The sequence below is a fragment of the Centropristis striata genome, chromosome 6 (genome assembly GCF_030273125.1).
Source record: "Centropristis striata isolate RG_2023a ecotype Rhode Island chromosome 6, C.striata_1.0, whole genome shotgun sequence".
NCBI classification, from domain to species: Eukaryota; Metazoa; Chordata; class Actinopteri; order Perciformes; family Serranidae; genus Centropristis; species Centropristis striata.
Window position 1 is genome coordinate 17431671 of NC_081522.1, and position 21309 is coordinate 17452979.

The window sequence follows — 21309 nt, forward strand, 5'->3', positions numbered from 1 at the left end:
GCCGGTTGGCTTAGCATAGCATACATAGTGGGAACAGGGAGAAGCAGCGAGCCTGACCTCTGAAGCTCTCTTATGAACACGTTATATCTTCTTTAATTCATGTGTACAAAAATGGAATTGTATAAATGAAGAAAAATCCCCATTTTACTATGGTTTAATCAGACTATTTCTCGGCCTGGACCACCATCAAAAAGTTACTTTTTCTGGTATTTTGTTGAAGTCTGCTTTACAATCTTTTTGTATTTTCCTACCTCAACCTGAGCTCCCTAACTCCAAACAGCTGTTTTCTTCAGTATGTAACCCTAAACTCAACCTTCCCTTAACTCCAAGCTGTTTTCTCTGTGATGTCTAACTATGATTTGATCCTGTGCCTAACCTCTACAGTGGAGAGCAATTTTATGGGAAACACGGTTTGAATTAGAAACTAACTCTGACACTAGAAAGGTAAAGAAATAGTCACATACTCCCATACATGGTTTTTGTATGAATTAGACAAAAAAAGATATAACATGTAAATTAGTGAGCTGTAGAGGTGTTGGTAGGCAGATTTTGTAACCTTTGGACCCAGCCAGGCTCCAGCCTCATATTTACCATACAGACATGAGAGAGGTATAGATCTTCTCATATATTTCTCTTCAAGAAAAGGAAGGCAACAGCATAAAATGTCAAGTACACATCTAAGTCACTTCTAAAAGGCTGATGAGAGTTTGATGGTGATGCTAGAAGCAAGAAACAAGAATGAAATTAGTAGATTAAAAGTGCAAGCTTATGCTCTGACTGACCTTGGTGATTCCCTGGAGGAAAGCCTCTTTAGCCAGCTTGGCAGGTCCGTCCAGTGACTTGCCATCATCCTCCGGCCCCCAGCTCGCACTATAAATGTGGATGTGCTGCGGGTTGAGACTCAAAGAGTGGGCTTCCACCACGTCTGTCACCTCCCCATCCAACATACGAACTCCTGAAAAATGAACAGGCAATGCCAAGCAGATGAGGTTACCAAACTAGAGGCGTTAAAAATTGAACCAAAACAGTGTCAGAATGACAGGTGGTGAAGAGAAAGTGAGTGTATGGATTTTTAACTTCAGATGAAAACACAGCATGAGCTGACAAGAAGAGAAAACTTGTCATGAAAAACTGAAAGAAATCAGTTGGACCGTAAATTCCTATTTTATCATCTGCCACTAAAAAACAAAACAAAGAGAGAAAAACAGGACAGACGAAAGGCTTCACAGGAAAAACCCAAAGACTTCTCAGAGTTCCAGTTTTAATGAGTAAGCGTACAAAGCTTCACCCACAGATGCTGCCTGATGGACACTACATTATTTTACCCAGCTGGTTGTTAAACCAAGAAAAGCTAGTTTCCTGACCCCCAGCAAACACACAGGACAAGTTGGCAGACCTTATAGAGTGCAGGAGAGAAAGAGGTGCACATGCACACAGATATTGGGACTTTACAGAGCCTTCAACAGACTGGGGAGTCCACAGGGTAGCACTGAATGTCACCTTTCATCATACCTGAACGCAACCCTCTCTGAGCCTTTGAAGTGAGCCGCCTCAGATCACTCCTCCGAACATTAATGGCTGTAGAGAGGCGTGAAATGAACAGCCCTCAAATAAGGTCCATTACTGGGGGGGGGGACCCCCGGACCTCACAGGCAACAGCACGACTGTCTACGTCCACATTAAGACTTCAATAATCCATTCTAGACAACCTGCCTGGCCCTGAAGGCGCCAACACATGCCAGAAGTTATGTAGCCAAAACAGTAATTACTCTGTTGGCATTGGGATTCGGAGTAACACAAGTTTGAATACTGAGTAGCCTGAAAAAAACTCTTAACTGGGCTAAACATGCAACATAAAGCACAATGTTTGTTTGGTTGATCATTATGCCAGGGCTGTATTGCAGCAGTAATGATAATCACTGTCGTAGCAATTCTCATCAACTTCCTGCAGCTACACAATTCCTTATTAACACACTGCTGTGAGAGTTTCATGCAGCTCCAGCAAGTTAGAGTTAGCAGGTAGGCATGCGGCGATGAGTGTGTGTGTGTGTTTGTGTGTGTGTGTGTGTGTGTGTGTGTGTGTGTTTATGTGGTTGCGGAGGGAAAACAAGTACAGTGGGTGAAAGGATACACAGAGCGGGCCAAGTACAGGTCAATTACAGGTTTTACACAGTAATCACTAATCATTGCTCAGTAAGGAAACACACATTAAGGCTTCCCCTATGAAACTGGCCGCTTGCGCACGCGCGCACGCTGTTGTTGCACACACACACACGAGTGCGCACACATACACGCACAGGTATTTGGGGGAAAATCACAGCTGTTTATAAACAATCTGCTGACCCCGTGACGTGAACAGATTCACAGAGGAGTAATTTATGAGAGCAGGGCCAACGCGCACCTCCGCTGGGAGATGAATGGTAATGAAGACAAAGAAGGAGAGTTATGAGGAACATCTGTGAACAGGACTGCTCAGGGCTCCGCTGAGTCTTGTTGGCTGCCATCATGTCACTGACAGATTGTTTGGCGACAAAAGTTAGTAAAAGCCTCCTCGGAATACTTTATCAAACCAAAAATATTTTGAGAAAACAACAACCTTTCAGACTAAAACTGCGATTACAGGTTTGATTTAAATAAACCATTCTGAAGGCATATCTTCTTTCTCAATTCATATCTGGACATGCTGACAGCTTTATTATTGTTCAAACAAGAGCCCGTCCTAAGAGTCTTCGGCAGATGATTTATACGGTGGAATGGAGAGATGTCCTCCAGGTTTTGAAGTCAGTTTCCTTGGCATCAACATAATACTAAATTTAGGCTTCACAAAGAACTTAACAAAACACTTAAAAAATTGAACGGGCTTTTTAATGTAATTGGCAGAAGGAAGACTGGAGCTTCAGGCCGATAGCCAAATTAAGGTGGAGTGAGTTATTACATTTGCTGGTTTGAATAAGAAAAGACTCACACTGTCAAAATCCTCCCATACTGTAAAAAGTTAGATTTCTTTAAAAATAACAAATCAGGTCTAGGTCTAATAAAAGGTCTAATAAAAATAGTGTGAAAATATCAAAACACTCACAACTTGTCTAAACGAGATGCTGGATTTATATAAGGTTAGGAATCGGGCTTGTATCCTGAGGGTTTGCCAGTTTGAATCCCAAGATAGGCAGGTCAAGGACTGAAGTGCCCTTGAGCAAGGCACCTAACCTCCCCACACAGCTCCCCAGGTGCAGTAATGTGCTGCGCACTGCTCCTGAGCATGGTGTGTTCACTGGTGTGTCAACGGAGGGGTTAAATGCAGCAGTTGAATTTCCCCATTGTGGGACTAATAAGGGAATGTTAATGTCACAAGTATACTATACTATAGGTAGAAAGTGCCACTGCAGCGTTGTTAAAGTCATTCTCTGGCTGAAATAAATCAATGTAATATATTCCTGTTCAGTCTGAAATCTACACATTTCTATGCATTCCTTGCAGTCTTAACAAAGTCACAGTGGATCAAGGACAATTCTCTGCAGCACATTTGTGCACCTGACAACAGGGAGCCAATGAGTTGGTAAAACATAGCCAATGATCCAGAAAGAAAGAAAAAATATAGATTTGTACAAGTCCTTTGCTGGGTCAATAACGAAATGTAAAGCGTGATAAATTTGTGATTCTGATTAAACGGAACCTAGCTGAAACAAATTAAATTCTAATGTGTTAATTAGCTTGAATGTTTTTTTTTTGTGCATATTATGCCTAATTAAAAAAAAAATAAACTCATTTAAATGTATATTATTGCTAATTAAACATGGTTCCCAATTAAAAATCCCAGTGGTATACTTCACTCACCTCCAATTTTAGCATTAAAAGCCACACCTACACCGCACACACCGTTGTTGGCTGCTGCTGCGACTTCTCCTGCACATCGAGTTCCATGTCTGGGAAGAGACAAAGTCACAAAGGAGAGTCATGAAAAATAAAGGAGGGATAACAAAGAAACAATTTACACATCAAGCAAGAGCATCAAAAAGGCAGCAATTGTTTGAGCTGAGCTTTTAAACAATGCTGTAGCTCAAGTTTGGCTAAAAATACACCAAGGTTAAAAGAGAAGCATGAATCCAGTGACCCTTTTGTGACCACAGCAGACCCGTGTCTGAGAGTTGTAACAATAAGTGCCAGAGAGCTTCATATGTCTTTCTGAATGAACGGACTATTCATACCAGTCATTTTAGAATTCAAGACGTACTTATTACAAACACAGATAACGACGACTTTCATGCTGAACATGACTTGCAAATACAAGATTTGAGGACACGGTAGATTTCTTTTTCACACAGCACAGTAAGCGGCAACAAGCAAGTGGAGGTGTAAAGACTTCATTGTTTTTGTACTGGTGCTCTGTCAATGTTTAGAAAACCACAATTATACATACAAAGTAAAAGGTGGTGTGCGTATAGCGAGAAAACTGTCACTTGATGATTAGATGTTTTTTTTCCTCGAACTTCCATTAGCATTCTAATGTTTAAAGGCCGTGAAAAAGTATTTGCTTTAATGGGCTTCTTACGATGAGCGGCAGGGCCCTTCACGCACTATTTTCTGCCAAAGTCTAAAAGGTTTTGGTTGTTTTGTTGCTTTCTGTTTGATAGTTACCTCAGCCAGTTACCTTGTATGTTTGTCAGTGTAGTGTAGTGGAAGCTTCAATAATGACTAAAAGCGGCCGTCCTTCAAAACGGAAAATTTACTCTCCAATATGCTGCCATATTACACAGAAGAATATAGAAAAGTAGAGAAATTGGGTCTAAAATCTCACGTTCACATGGTCAACAAATTATTCTTTAGCAACAACTCAACAGATTACTTGCCTTCAAAATAAAAGTATTCCTGTAAATACAATTTCATATTAATACCGAATTAGCAACAGCAGGCCATATTTCCCTCACATATTTCATGTGAATGTGAATGAAACCAGCACGTTTCAACATGTCCTTTAAAACTAAACAAAATAAATTAATTTAGGCCCCCTTTGATTTCAAAATTAACAATCCATAACAGTCAGTCAGTCAATAGGTTTATGGAAAAACTACTGGCCTGATTTTCATGGAAAGAAAGTTCGACCCAAGAGACTGGAGATGTAAGATGCTAGCAAACTTGAACATTTTAAGCATCAGTGTTTTTTAAATTTTTTAATTTTTGTTCCCAAATAGAAAGCTTTGAGCAAATGATGCATATATTATATTATATAATGCTCAAGGACCCAACTATGTCATGGTAGGTGTATTGCTTAGGACAAAAGAAAGAGCGGTGTTAAATCTGAAGTTGTTATGGTCCATTCCTAACAGACACATTTTGTATGGGCATTGCATGAGTAAATATGAAAAACTTTGATTGTTGCCATGAGTATATTAAGTTATAGAGAAATTTTATGTTAAACCCCCCCAGGATTTTTGACAGAGGAATTTTCTATACTACATCACAGCTTGTATGAAGCTTTAGATCTATGTACCTGTGAGTGAATCAGTAAATATATAGAGTACATCCACAACCCACTTCTGTTAAATACAGCCACTTCAGAGAGCTCCTCTTTTCACCTCTACTCAGTTTCTGAGGAAAAAATGATTTGAAACCTTTTTTCCTGTTGTACAGCCTACAGGGTTATGGCCGCCTGTCCAGCATACACTTCCAATCAAAAGTAACTGAGGTGAAACCTGAGGACAAACACAAAGACCTGTCGAAAACTAACTTTACCTTGACAGACACAAGCAATCCAAATGAGAAATGAGATGTTATCGATGTGCATGAATTATTCACCGAGTCCTTCATTATTACCTTCAACCAGTCTCAAGTTTCAGCTAACAGACAGGTTTTCCATAGAGCATTGTCTTGATGAGAAATGCACCAACACCTCATAAACAAAAACCCCTCCAACCCTCAGATAACATGGTTTATCAACTACGGCTCCGGTCTGATAAAAGACAACGAAAAGTCTATACTGAAACCTTTGTAGCTTTGCATCATTCCGGGCAAAAAAGTAATCGTTAGTGAGATGGATCTAATTTGTTTCATTGACTTCAGGGGTAGAAGCGGTGTGATCAGACTGCAAATGGATGGAGCACAATGAGCATTTGGCATTTAACACAGGTCATTAAGATTGTCTCCCGATTACAGTGCAGATATCTGATTAGAAGGTGTACAGTTTCACACCCATCTCTGGGACGTGCTGTGTGAATATTATCGGAACAAAGCTAATTACATCCTCGGTATTGTTCTGGAAGAGCCAAAAAATGACTTCCTTTTTTTGATCTCCCAAACTCCCCCAATGATGAGGCGGAGGACAAAGTCGTTTCACAGGGTCAGAGCAGGGCTACGCCTCCAGCTGGGATCCTGATTAGACTCTATGTTGCTCTGTGATATATTACCCACCCGCTAATTCACTCTAAAACATTTTACCAGAGGATCACTGCTGTTCCCCCTTATTCTTCTTCTGTCATCTTTTTTTACTTGCTCAGGATTTACGTCAAAGAACAAAACACACACAAAACACTGTGTGGAATAAACAATGTTGCTCCTAACAAATTATTTATCAGATGACCCGGGTTGTCAACAACTACAAGCATTAAAGTGATTTTTAAACAAGTAATCAACCGGCCTGACAGGGCGTATTTTTCACTCACGGATGTGCCCTTACACAAGGACCTTGGCACAACATATGGCAGGGGGTAATACATCAGAAGTGCAATTAAATTATTATCATTGCTATCAAGAGGTTAAACTACATTGTTTTACTGCTAACTAGCTTGTATGAATGGCAGGAGTTGATGGAGAGTTGATGGCTCCCAAAAGAACAATGTATGAACTCAGGGGTTAAACTGGGACTCGTAATATAGGGGAGACAATTTCCTAGCCGCGGCCATTTCTGTGAGAAATGCAGCATTTAAATGTCCAAATGACCTCATAGGCAATAAAGATTAATTATAATTCACATGCAGAAATGATTGCATTTGTCTGATTATCAAAGAAACAGCTTATGAAAAAGCCTGAGGCGTAGTCCCCATTCTCAGTCATTCAGCTTCCGGGCATGTTGATCTCTGCACAGCAGGACATCTCTGTCTGCATGTGAAATGGCACTCAGACCTTCAAGTGAGTATTTTGTTTAATCAGAGCTAAAGTGGCACAGACCCGCCCACTCATTACATTTTAGCCAGACAATGTCTGACTGACTGACTGACTGACTGACTCTACAAGCTCATGCACACAAGTCAATCATGTTATTATGTGCTGCAACACTACAGAGTGGGTGCTGAATGCTGACCGTCAGTCATTTCAAGCCAGAAAAAAAAGTGTGTGAGTGAATAGCTTGTAAGTAATATTCTTTCCCTTACTATAAAAGTATGTGTGAGAAGACTGTTTAATGACATTGAGTAAAGTGGTCATTAGTGCTCCTCAGGATTTCACTAACTGCATTTGTAGAATTTAATGTTCCTGCTTTACATAAAACATAAAAACAAGTAAAAGATCTGTTTTTGAACACATACAAGACACTAAGTGCTTCCTCTGTAATTTAATGTCTCAGTGGGTCACTGCTGCACACCGGTCTCCATTTTATTGCGAAGGGATCCAGTGCAGGTTCCAATTTATGAGCTGTTTTTTTTTTTTTAATTATCCCTAAAATGATGAAGACAACTTTAAGTTTGCATGTGTTTGTTTTACTTTGAAGCTCAGCTACATTTTAAAGCAATTTATATGTCACATTTTCTTTTGCAGTGTTAATTTTCCTGTGGTGAACTACCACTGTGTAAACAGAGAGGAAAATCATTTCTAATGGGAACACATTATTTTACTATTCAGGGAGCCTGCAGGCATTCAAACTGGCCAAAAACACATATAGTCAGCACCGTAGCCAGCCAGATGGCTTGGTCCAAAATATTACATGCTTGCAATGTGCAGGCATTTGCAGTTGAATTACTCTGCAAATAGCAGTTTGATATCAACTTTTAATGACTTTTACTTAAAAACAAACAAACAAAAAGCTTGGCTCACAGTCTTTTGAAACAAAGATGCTCTGAATTTGTTTCTGGGAAATAAAGTATATTTTGTCTTTTCAATATCTGGTAAGCAATGCTATGATTCAACCAAACAAGTGCAGCTCAATCTGAAAACAATGGGTGCGTTGCATTTAAAATTCAAACGAGGGTTAATACTTTGACATGACGTCTCTAATGCCTTTGGCTGCAAATACCTGCACGTTAAGTTATTGTCTCATCTCTCAGCATCGTAAAATAAGCTTTTGTGCTCCAGACAGCACATATCCTCAAACCGAGTGGCCACAGATGTGATGCCAGGTAGGGATTCATCCAGGATGGAAGAGTGAACACCGAGCCAGAGGCCCGGGAAGACGTTTATAGAGAGGTCGCACACAACAAGATGCAGCTGTTTTCTATACTATCTGCACGTGAACATGCATGTGTGTGTGTACGTGTGCGAGTGAGTGATTGGCCTGGATTGAATTCAGCTAAACCAGCCAGACAGCTTAATATATCCAGGGAGGCTCAGTCATTCTAGAACAGACAAAAGGGTTGCAGGCGCAGCCACAATTCTATCTGTCAAATATCCATGAAATGAAATGATTTCCGAGACACTTTACTGAATGCCTCCATTCTACAGCCATTTAAAATAGATTGGAAGAGGTGTCAGAAGCAACGACTCTCGGGGTCATGTGTAAGTGTGATTTGGAAAGCCAAAGTTTATACAATAGATGTGGGAAAACAACAAGAAGCTTTAAAAATAGCTGGCCTCATCTCGGAGAAAGACAATCACAGTAAATAAATCATTAGTGTGAGAGCGGGAAAGCTACACGCTTTGTCGAAAAGACAAGCTATGGAGAAAACCCCCCAAAATGCTTAAACAAAGCTTGTAAAAAAAAAATAAGGCAGCTGAACTAAAGATGCTCTATTCACACAGCCAATGTGACCTCCCTTATCTTATCAGAAGGAGCAAAGGGACAGAGTGAGGTAATGCTTTTATCTCTGCTCCTCGGGACAAGGCACCATATTTGGTCAAGTCATTGCCCCGACATTTACTGGAGAATGTAGACATGTCACCCAACACAATCTCTCTGGACATGATGCAATCTAACCGCAGACTATACAGAGTCAAAATAATGTGCAGTACAGACTATTAATTTACAGTATGCAAACAATCAACCACTCAATTTTATCATATGGAATCTTATAAGGTACGATTTCAGTTGAATTTAATTTAATCAGCTCCTTCAATTTGTGCTTTTTACACCATTAATCACACGACTCCTCCTTTTTTCTTGCTGGACTTATCTGTTCTGTCTGATCAGTGTACAGAAAAAGTGTCCCCTGGTCGAATGGTGCTGTCCAATAATCAAGGATTTAGCCAAGTTTCAGTGAAACAACAGACACTGCAGTTCCTGATATCCCACTGGAAACTGTTGTTCAGACCATCATCACAGCTTAAACCACAAGACCCTAATGTGAAAACTCAATTTTGCCTACTCATACTACAAACTAATCACATAATTTATGGGTAAATAAACAACCTCACTCATTAACTATTGACTTACTCCATGACTCTGTCACAAAAACAATTATTATACCAGCTTAGAAAGTTTTTTTTTGGGATGGGATCAGTCTGAGCTCAGTTGGAAGAGGTAGAATTTGACTAAAGAACAGGAGGTGCATTCAATATAAAGCTGGATATGTACTTGACACAATGGGTTAATAGCAGTTCTGCTGATGCTACTGTCAGCATATGTTTAGATTTTTATGTCAGTGTCAGATTTCACTGGTTTATTTCACCATGGCAGCACTAGACGGATGCATTATATTTGATCAGGCTGCACACATATCCTGGTTTAAATATATTCCTGACAAAAGCTGTGTTTACATTCTCTCAGCGAAGGTTATCCTTGTCTCATTGTTTATTATGAGACGATTTCAAGCCGTCACTGGATCTACTTTCTGTCGTTCAATGTCGTTCAAATAGCAGGGCTGACATATAGATACAGACAATCACACTCTCATTCACACCTACAGGCAATTTAGAGTCACCAGTTACATGTAATAGCATGTTTTTGGACTGTGGGACTGTGGGAGGAAGCCGGAGTACCCGGTGAGAACCGGCAACCCCCTTGCTGTGAGGCGAGAGTGCTAACCAATAGGGTTGTCACGGTACTAAAATTTTCAACTCGATACCGATACTCAGGAAAATATTCAATACTCGATACCATTTTCGATACCACAAGGATAAAAACAAAGACCCTAAAATTAGTAACAAGAAAAATGCAACAAGTTAAAATTAACTGAACCACAGGTTAAATATTTATAATAAAAAACAGTTGTGCAAAAATAAACTGCAATTATGATAACAAGCTTCAGGTCTGAGGTAGTGCAAAAAAAAAAGAATAAATACAATAAACAATTACAACAATATTTTGAGGTTGTATGCTGTGCACAATATTATGCAAGCTTGATAAGTCGACTTTTCTCTGCTTCATTCTGGGACTTCAAGAGAGAAAATAACACTTTTCAGTCACCAACATTTATGTAAACTTATTAACTCTATGCTTATGTATACTGACACTGTGCCAATTAACGTAATATGGGCATACTACATGCCTGATTTATTTATTTACATTGTTTATAATCATTAACGTGACGTCAGCCTTTAATTGATAGCTGTGGCTAATGGCTAATAATAACACGGCCAACATTAATGCGGGCCACCGGCCACGATTACATCAGTAATAGGTAAGTTAGAAACGAAAGGACGGGAATCACAGTTTCTGCTGTTTCCATACAATATCTCTGTAGGTGTAATAGCCACGATTTAGAACATTTTTGAGGAGGTCAGATATGGCACAGCCTTTGGTAGCCCTAAACGTGTAACTCCCTAACACAAAACTATAATTCACCTTGAAAGGGTGCAGCTGTGATAACTGCTAGAGGGCTCACAACAGACAGATACAATTATATTCAAAACAGCAGAGGCTGAAGTATCCTGACTAAGTCCCTAATGAGGGTCAAGCTCCAGTATCTATATTTCTCATAAAGCAGTTTGACAGCTTCTTTTATTCAACTCTACCCGTCTCCCTAAATGGCCACTTATTTCAAATTCTACACCTCTGGTTTACAATGCAGGATCTCTCTAAAAAATTTTACGTTTCAAGTTTTAGAAAGCTCCTCCACAGCCACGGAAGTTTTATACAACTACTTTAACAGGCTCTTCATAATAAATTAACTGCCTTCAGATAAAATCAGTGGAGTACTCCTTTAAACCAAATTAGTGTACCCAAATGATTCAACCAACGTTTTACCATTGTGCAGGTGTGACCACTAGCAGAGTGAGAAAAGCAAAATTTCCCACAAGCTGACGAGGCATACTTTCTTGTACAGCCTCAGAAACAGAAAGACATGTATCAGAGCGTTGAGAATTTGTGTTTACAGATGGTAGATGAATATCATCACACATACACTCACGTAGTGTTTGGGGTTTTGTTGTATAGAGCATGTGTGCTGAATATGTATCACCAAGTGTGACTGATGTCTAACCCATGCTTGGCTAAACTGTAGGATCTGTCTCTTGGCATTGCTCTGCTGGTTTATATCTGTTTTTAGAGGGACTGAATAGGGTCCGTTCATCGGAGCTGCCAAAAGGATTAGGCTATTCTCCGCTCAGCTCAGCTGTGGCCTCCGGCAGGTCTGTTCAAATGGTTACACTGGAGTGTGAAGTGGAGATATGTTCATTGTGTGGTCGAACACAGAGATGCAGGAGAAGATGATCAGTGTGTTAAAAATTCAAGATTTCAATGTCTTCGTTTTGAGAAAATGACATACTGTACATGAACTAATTGTCTTTTCTGGCTACTTACTGTACAGTGATGACTCCTTTCTTATTAACAAGACAATGGGCAGAAGGTAGAGAAACACTGAATTGAATAAGTTGTCAGTTCATCATCGGGCAAATATGGATAGACACAGTAACGGACATGAATGTTTATGCCTATAGGCAATTTAGAGTGTCCAATCCATCTGTCTTGCATCTCCTTATGTGGGAGGAAGCTCAGGCGGATATGGAAGGAAAAAATCTAACTCTTTAAAGACGGGGGCCAGAAATCGAAATGTATTTTTTACTGTGCGGGAAACAGCTGTGCTACTCTCTGCAGAAAATTCATTACTCTACAATTTACAGCACTATGGTAGGAGAAGAAATAAATAATTTTAATGGGGCTATTGTGGATAGAATGACCATTGCCCAATGATAAGGTATCTGCAAAGGACATAAAGGAAAACAAGGAGATGCATAGCCACTGTGGGTTACTGAAAATAGACTAGATAGTCTGTCAAGCATTAAAGTTTTTTTTAAATTATTCCCAATGGCTCGAAAGCAATCAAAGAAACCTCATGGGAAAACAAACAAATTGCTAAACATCAACTAGCATGCCTAAACTGGACCATCTTCACACAGACAACTGCTTTAACATCCCATTTAACAGCATCGAGTCAACTGAGCAGGGTGATATTGACTGACTTCAGGCGATCAGACTGCCACGTCCAATCACCATAGGCTTTAACTCGCTGAAATGTAAAAAAACAGCAGCTTTCAATCACATTGTCCTTTTCTGAGACAGACATAATAGCAAGAAAACAGACAGAAAGCCAGAGGAATTGGTTTAAGACTAAAGTCCCTGCCAAAATCACCTCCAAAAAAGTCTGCCTGTCTATCTGTGAAATAAACAAGCCATCCCTAGCAGAATAAACAAGACGAGGGGGAAGCAGAATTACATTATTCAGGCTTGACAAAGGGTGGCAGCTTTGTAAACAATAATTGATAAACTCAGTGTAAACAGTGGAGGGCATTTATCTGTAGCGTGCGACTGCCAGAGTAAATACAGAAAATATTTTTTGTATGAAGGTTCCCTACTCCTTTTGTTCTTTTCCCATTCAGACACTCAGCAGTCCACTTAAGAGTAGGAGAAAACTTTTGTCGACCTGTAGAGGTTGGGAATGAAAAATGAAGCCTTACCATGAGGTGTACACAAGTTTCCTTTTCAACAAGTTATGCTCACTTTTTACTTGCTGAGAGCAGAGTTTACTTGTTTATCTACTAGGTAGAGTGCATCTTCTTCATGCAAAAGTGGACTGAGTAAGTGCTGCATTGACTTAAGTATCTCTATTTAAAAAATATCTTCTGCTCCTTAAACCACCAAGGACAAACTATATATCTTCTGTTGTCAAAAACGCACTTGACATAAGAGCGTGAATGTGAAAGCTTGAGGAATGCCAGTTACACAGTTGGGTTTTAAAATGTGTCAGCAGCAGACTCGACACAGCCCACTGCGACCTGCTGTGGCAAACACTGTAACAGAGGCGCTAAAGCAGGCGACGCGGGAGGAAGCTGTCTTCTTTGATTTGTGCTCTCTTTCAGTCTGATTTGTCCTGAATCACACCCTTGACGACTCAGGTTTATTACCTCTATACAGACATATATATGCATGCAGTGTGGACAGCAGGGATGTGGATTTGCAGAGCATTGAACAGGCATTTTAATTTGCATTCATATACTTAAATAGGGAACATCTCATGCCTTAGAAGCCACTTGTCTGACAGCGCTTTCCCAAGGACACAGTGCCCGCACATAGCATTTAACCCCCCCACCATTTTTCTGCTGCTGCAGCCGGAATTCAAAGTGGATTGAGAATTATTTTCTGTCAACTAAATACTGCACAGTGACACATTAAAATGTTGTGTTTACACTGAAGGACATAAACACTTAACCTCTGTAGCTGTCACGCTTTGATTTAAGCAATATGGTTGGAAAAACAAGAGGTAAAATCATAAATTATTATTTTATCTGCACGAAAGGATGATGATCTTTAAAAACATAATTTGTACTAAGTACGGTTTTTGGAATAATTTGTTAATATTGCAAACATTTGTATGTTTTATTAATCAAAGAAGGGCTCCAGAAAGGGTTCACATTTTAGAAATAGGTCAAAACATTAATTTCCTGATTATACAAGTGCAAATTCATGAGCAAAAAATTAGTTTATAGAAGTGATTCCTGCATTTTTTAAACAGAAAAAGCCTTTAAAAACATGTTACTTAATTGAATAAAAAAGTACCCCACTAAAAGTCACCAACCACTTCACCTGTTAATGGTTGCAGTGCTTACTTTCATCTATCTATTGCAGATGATGCCTGCCCTACCTTGACTAATGTCATAAGAAATCAAGAATTTAATGATCTGAAATAATGAAAAAGCTGTGTCGGTTCTGCAGAGAATAGTGAAGGTGCATTTACCATTTTTCCTTTCCAGCGTATTTCTGCTGAAGCAGCACTTTCATGGTCAGAGAAACAAATAGCCATGCACCACCAAGGATGAAGCAATTTGATAGGGCAAGAAATGGGGGCAACCACTTCTCTTGGTCTTTCTCAATGCCATCAACCAGATTAGCCAGCATATATCTTTCTTGATCTTCCCATCCTTGAGTTGAGGCCACTTAAGTATTCTGGTGATGATGGGTTGGTTTGGAGTGAAGGCCACACAAGGTTGTGTAGCACGCCAATCATTTTCCAATAGAGGTTGTCACTGCACAATCTTACAGTGCAGGCGTGTGGATCTCAATTAATGGAGCACTGCGAAAAAGTTCACTACGGGAGCTAATAGCTCTCCACAGGGAAGTTAGAGAGATGGAGATGGTAAAACCTAGAAAGAAAGAAAAATCCATCACCACACCAAAGAGCTCACCGAAATTAAAATAAGTCAACTGAAAAAATCTGCACAGTAGTGTGCCGTTGTGATTTGGAATTAATATTATCAGAAGAGAAGAGATAGCAGTTCCAGACATAGCACGACAAGGTAACTTTTCTTCATCATCTTTTAATGATCACTTCTACCCAGTTAGGACCCCAGAGGTCCCAGGAATATGAATATAATTGAATGTTACTTAACCTAATGACTCAAAACATTTAAGGTTTTAATTGGTTGATTTATAAAGATCCCCCAGTTGAAAAAAACGTTTTTGGATTATACTGTTTAGATGAGTGTGACTGAATTGTATTTATTTAAATCTACCAAAAAACTGGAGATTTTCCAAAGACATTAAAAAAAACTATAGAATGCTGATGAATATCATCGTTTCAAACAGCTTGCTAACTCTTTTCATATATAAGTAGCTATCAAAGGTCGCTACAACAGATGACGTCAAATGCTCAGACCCCGTGCTGTACTCTGAGCAGCATGCTCAAAGAATGTTTTCTGCCCTTTTTCCCTGACAAGTCTTAGGTACTAAATTTGTCACTAGTTCCCTTAGTCACAAAGTCTGAACAGTTTATATTTTTAGCGAGAAAAGTCACCAAGTTGGCAACAATCTCAGTGAAATCATGTTGTGATCATGAAAATGAACAAAACATACATATTCTATGGGTTTGGTCTCATAACCTGGTACATGTTGAAAGATCTAAGCATTATAATATCCTAATAATAATACTGACCATACTGCACAGCCCTCTCAGCACTTGCTGAGATTTCTGCTTTAATGACATGCTGTAGACAGGGGGTGAAATCAATCCTGTTATCTTATGCTGGAGCCCCGCCCTCCACGTCCACATCACGCAGACATAATGGAGGAAAAGTGAAGGTAAAGTAGAGAAAAATAAGACAAACATTGACATGATGAAGCCCAAACGGATTACCTGCTTGGCCAGACTTCAACCAGCCTTCAACTTAGCAGCAACCCCTTCAACAATATCTGCCAGAGCTGCCAACTCAAGACTACAGAGGATCTCGAAGGATAAACCCAGAGATGAGAATTCAAAAATCAGCCTTGCGTGTCATCAGTACAAATGAACTGGCCTTCATGACTATAGAAAATGCCCGCCTCCGACTCTCTTTGCTTTTTGTTGTCCTATGAATATATTCATATAATCTCATTGTGAGGGGGTTGTGAGCATTACTCACTGTCGGCCTGCATTACTCTGTAGTGATTTACATAACTCATTGGATATAATTTGTCCACAGGTCACTCCAAACAGTGCAGTTCCATGCTGTAGACACAGAGACACACCCTTGCTTTTCATTCCATGCCCACAAATTGATCCAGTCCGAGATAATTGCTTTGGCAATTTCACTGACATGGGTGGTTGAGTGTGTGTGAATGCAAATATGTGCACAAAAAGAATGGATTACGTCGCTGATGGCACCATGAATTGCAGCAGCTAGGGTTGGGTATCAGCACTCCAGATCCTTCAGGTGCCTCCTTGTGGTTGTCTGCAGTACACATCCTAAACCTGACCATAAAAGCAGATGAGATGTGGGCTAAACAAAAAAAAAAAATCACACATAAACACATTTTTTCAAAGATGGCTTCCGTTCATAATGACGTATGTTCAAGTGTTTTTTCTCATTTTCCTGCGTGTGTGATACAGCTCATTTGAATAGAATGGGGCCACTTCTGTGCAAAATGTATACGACCTAAAATAAATACATGCAAATAAGATAAGAGCACCTAGATTCTATTTGCTTGGCAGCACAGTTAATTGGTGCATTTGCGGGTGCTCTGAAAATGACACGGTTTCTTTTTGTCTTATCTGTGCAGGGTTAGCGGCTGCAAAAGCCGTACAATCCTTTTGTGATTTTGCCCGTTTCTGTCAATATTATGTGTGTGTATGTGTGAGTGTGCGTATCTTTCTGAAGTAATATCGTGGTGCAGTTGGGGAGCTGAAGAGAACCAGAGGCAGGGAGTAATCCCCTCCAGTAGTGCTTTGTTCCATCAGCAGGACAGAGTGGGATCTACTTTACACTGACAGAAAGGGCTGGGGTCGCTCTGCATGGCTGCTTGAGCTGTCGGCAAGGACAAGAAACAACCCTCTGCTCAACAAAACTGCTGATGCTAGCCTCTTTCAAGATGAATAAATACCACATATGAATAGATCATGTTTTAGATGAGGACAGAAAAACAATGAGAGAGAAAGAGAGGGATTACAGATATAAACAATGTCAAAGTTCACCTCAGAACATCTGCGCTGATTCGCTTCTCATACAATAGTTTCTTCAATCTCATGAAAACTTGTTAAGCTGATTTTGTTTCTCCCTCTGACCGACTGCGAGGGAATGCTGTGCTTTGAAACCCAAAATAAAGAACAAAAACAAACAACAAACAACTACAAAAAGACTTGGTGGCAGACGTCCCAGAAAAGAGAGAGATTTGAGACAAATCCTGCTGCGCTTTTCAGAGAAAGGATGTAGCTTCTCATCTGCTCTAGGGGGATCGGACTAAGGCAGAAGACCACGGTGTTTTGAGAAACATGGGAGAAGGGAGAGGAAGGTTTAGTGTTGGCCCTGGCTGGAGCTTTAGTGTTCCATCATTAAATTGGGGCGAACATGTTTTAATGCGTTTACCAGAGACTGCAAGGGAAGAGCATGAATCACTGAGGGCAAGTAAACAAGTATTGTATTAGCAACAAATAAGTGGCCGTGGAGCTGTACAGGCTGGACCTTGAAATACAGCTACAGCAGCTTGGCGTGTGTACTGAAGCAGTAAAGAAAAAAAAGGAACAAAATCTTTCAAGACTTTGCAAAATGACTGCACCGGTGCTTTCAAACTTTATATAATTGGTTTCTAAATGTAAATACTTCAGCCAAAAGCACTGTACCAAAAGCTGTATAGACTATGTGCTTTCTCACCAGTGTCATTCCCTGTCAACTAAAATCTATACAAGGCTAGTGCTGAGTTAAAAACAATGAGGGTTTGAAAAGACTTGTTTGTTCAAAAATATATATGAAAAATACAGAAAAGAAAAGAAAAGAAAATGCCAATCCATTTTTTTTCCTCAGTTCAAGAATGCACTTTGATTGCTGATTTTGCCAAAGTACCTGTTCTCGTTCCGCTGCGTGTATCGTGGTTGGGGATCAGCATCCCCGTCATTAACATCGTAGCTGGCCTCAGGGTCCTGAAATAGACGTGAACAAAGTTACAGGGCAGGACTTGGGTGGACAAGGATGTCGATACAGCATAGAATCGGGATATTTTGGGTGGAAATATTATATTGATTCATGGCTGCCAAGTATCGATATTTAGCGTTGCAACAGCCCACCATACACTTTAAGGAATATACTGGAGACACAGGTATCATATAAAACTAAAAGATCTAAGGAATCTATATGCAGCATGTGCAGCAGGATATCTTGTTGGGAAGTTGTCGAAATAACGCTGCAAAGCTAGGCTATTTTTTGATGTTTTATGGTGATTTTCAAAGCGGTCATGTAACCTCTGACCTCATGCTACCTCAATGATAATAGGCTCTCTGGGTTCCCACAAGTCTCCTCTTGACACACATGGCTGTCCCCCAATTCAGAACTGAGAATTTTCTCTTATTTGACAAAACAATTCTTGATTGAATTTAATTTTGTGGACATAAAATGCAGTCAAACAGTTAAATCTCAATATATTGTATCTCAATACCTACCATTTCGCAAAATACTTGCAATAATTTTGTATTGTGACTCAAGTATTTGGATAAAATCGTATCGTGGGGTCTCTGGTGATTCCCACCTCCACAATCTAACTTATTATAAATGCTACTGCTAAAAAAAAGAACATATCCAGAATTCCTTTATAGCCACAGCAATCAATGTACATTGTAATTTTTTTTAGTTTTTTATGTTAACTTTGACTGTATGATCATGATTATTTAATCTTTGCTTATTTCCAATAAGGGATCAACAGAGGACTTATCTAGCTATGAACAAGTGATAAGTGAAAACAAAGAACTTTCCTTTTTCAAACAAATAAGATGATGGGATCTTTTCATTTCAGATATTGAAAGGTTTTTTGATTTGAATGAGTAATACTGCATTAAGTGGATAAACACCAGATTACGTTCTTTTCACAGATAATATTCAAATCAAGCACACTCATAACCTTAAAGACATAACCATTTAAATTAATCATTTAGCAAACATGATTGTAAGCTCTTTCACTTTCCTCAAACACTTTTTTGTATTTTTTTTTCAAATGTGGAGGCTCCATCATTCCTCTTTGTGTGTTTGACTTACATAATTGCTGATGAGGTCTGGGTGGTCCTTCTCAATGCCGTCGTCCAGGATAGTCACCACTACACCTCTTCCCGTGTAGCCTTGAGCCCAGGCTACCTTGGTATTCAGGTCTTGATGTGTTGGGGTGGACTGGAATAGACACAAGGGTTTTGTTCAGCTGTCAATCTGCTGTGACTGACATTTCCCAGGCAGACCAACAGAAATGTTGTGAGATCATCTTACATCAGCTGCAAATACCTTCTACCCGCCGCAGAATATTATGCTAAAAACAGAAATGCTCGATAAAAAAATAAACACCAAGACATGAAAGGGAAGATCAGAGGTGGTTCATGGACACTTAAAATCCAATTTTAATGCATCACCCCAGCATGTCTGCCTCCTCTGACAGAGCTGCCCAGTGTGAGCATCCTGTTGTACTTACGCTGTCAGACAAGAAGACAGACAACCTGTTGCAGGTCAGAAATCTCAGTGAGAGAATTTGCCTCTCTCGCAGAAGAAATAGAAGTCTTCGACAGAAAGGGGAGGACAAATAGGGGCATACGGGGCGGTAAAGTGTGATTTGGATGAATAACAGAAAATTTGTTGAGTGAGAAGTATGAAGTGAAGTGATCGCTTGAGGTGAAGGAGATGGTTAAAGATAAACATGAGTAGAAATAGAAAAGACATCACAGACAACCTTTTCTGCTCCCTCCTCTGTTTCCTGCTGATTTTTCTCCACAGGGCTCGACTCCTGCGTGTGCACTTCTGTAAGAATGCCGGGATGCTTGGGTAAGTAGCTTGGATGTAGGTTTTGAACTGGCACATACACCATTCAATACACATCTTAAGTAAATGTTTGCTACACACTGACGAGGCCCATGCGCCAGAATAAACCAATTTAAAAGCCCTTTAAGTACAATTTAATTGGTACCAAGACAAAAGTTCAGCACTGGTGGCATACGCTTAAAGCTTAACCGTCTGTGTTTGGTTTTTAGCTCAGGGCTGTGTGGAATACTTTATATAGAAGGGAAAAAAACAAGGTTTAAGTCCTCTGAAGATTAGAGGTCTAATGCTGAATGGCAGAGGTGGTTTCACAACTTCTATTCACTGGTGATTTATGTCTGGAATAGTCACTGTTGTCATTAATCCGCTGCAGTGACAGAGAGTTTGTGCATAAAAAAAACAGGAAAGAGGCGCGATTAGGGCAAATTGAAGCATCTCTGAGAAAAGCTGTGAATAACAAAACAGACACAGAGCCAGGACCGTTTGCCATCAATATTTCGCAGGTGATACAGTTTAGTCGTTGATCTGTCCTGACATTTCATTTTTCCATTCCAGCCAGCATCCTGGGATGTATTGTATTACATCTTAGAATGTGGAAACTGTGTGCGTGTGGTGAGGCTGATGTAACCGAAGCATGCAGTGTTAGTCCGCAAGACAGCAATTCAATTTATACTTATCTGACTGACCATGAGGGAATTAATAACTTTTGCCACTGTGATAATAAATACATCTCAAGTCAGGTATCGTCACCAGCTTCTGCACAGCTGAAACTATGGAGTGCTATAATGCTGTTCAGAATGAGGACGCCTTCAAGGTTTAATTAGAAATAATTGCAGAGCAGAAAACATTTTGCTGTTAACAAATCTGAATGCAGACGAGGACTTTCTCCTTTGCCTCAAAATCTTAAAAGGCAGTCTGAATGGAATACAAAAAAAGTTAAATCATTATTCTACACTGTGCACCTACCAATATATCTGTTGGTAATGTTTCACAGACTCAGCTTTTTTGTGCGTGTGTGTGTGTGGGGGGGTGGGGGGGGGGGGGGGGGGGGGGTGGGATACTGAATGTTTTCATTTTTGCCATAATTGCTTAACTATAATGAAAGACTAATTAGGTTTAGGCTATGCAGATAAGAGACTAACACTCACCAGGTACCACTGCTTGGGGAAATCCGGGTCTGTTGGGTCTTCATAGATATCTCTCTTCTTCCTTTTTTTCACCACTTGCTGTTCTGCCCACAGGACCTAGAGTACACACACGCACACACAGAAAAATCATAGTTCACACAGTTATCTTCACATGCTATTGTGTCATTACTAATGTTCTAATTTAAAGAAATTGTTGCAGTGTCCCACAGACTGTAGACGTGGAAAAACAGAGCCACAGCTGTGTTCCAAAAGCAATAACTAGAGAGAGAGAGGCAGAGATGTGAAGCAAATTTAATTTATTTCATTCCTGAGATGCTGAAGGAAAGTGGCT

The 21309-nt window shown here is 39.9% G+C and overlaps 1 protein-coding gene across 2 annotated transcripts in view; it reads right to left on the reverse strand.

Annotated features, from left to right (window-relative positions):
- furinb (furin (paired basic amino acid cleaving enzyme) b) overlaps window positions 1-21309 on the reverse strand; it is an 86974-nt gene that overhangs the window by 16895 nt on the left and 48770 nt on the right. For both annotated transcript variants that reach the window (XM_059334413.1, XM_059334414.1), the window contains 5 exons: window positions 20979-21074; window positions 19069-19197; window positions 17887-17963; window positions 3835-3923; window positions 783-955 (listed from right to left, as the gene is read on the reverse strand). In XM_059334413.1, coding sequence (XP_059190396.1) covers window positions 783-955; window positions 3835-3923; window positions 17887-17963; window positions 19069-19197; window positions 20979-21074 — 564 coding nt within the window. The remainder of the gene's footprint in view (window positions 1-782; window positions 956-3834; window positions 3924-17886; window positions 17964-19068; window positions 19198-20978; window positions 21075-21309) is intronic.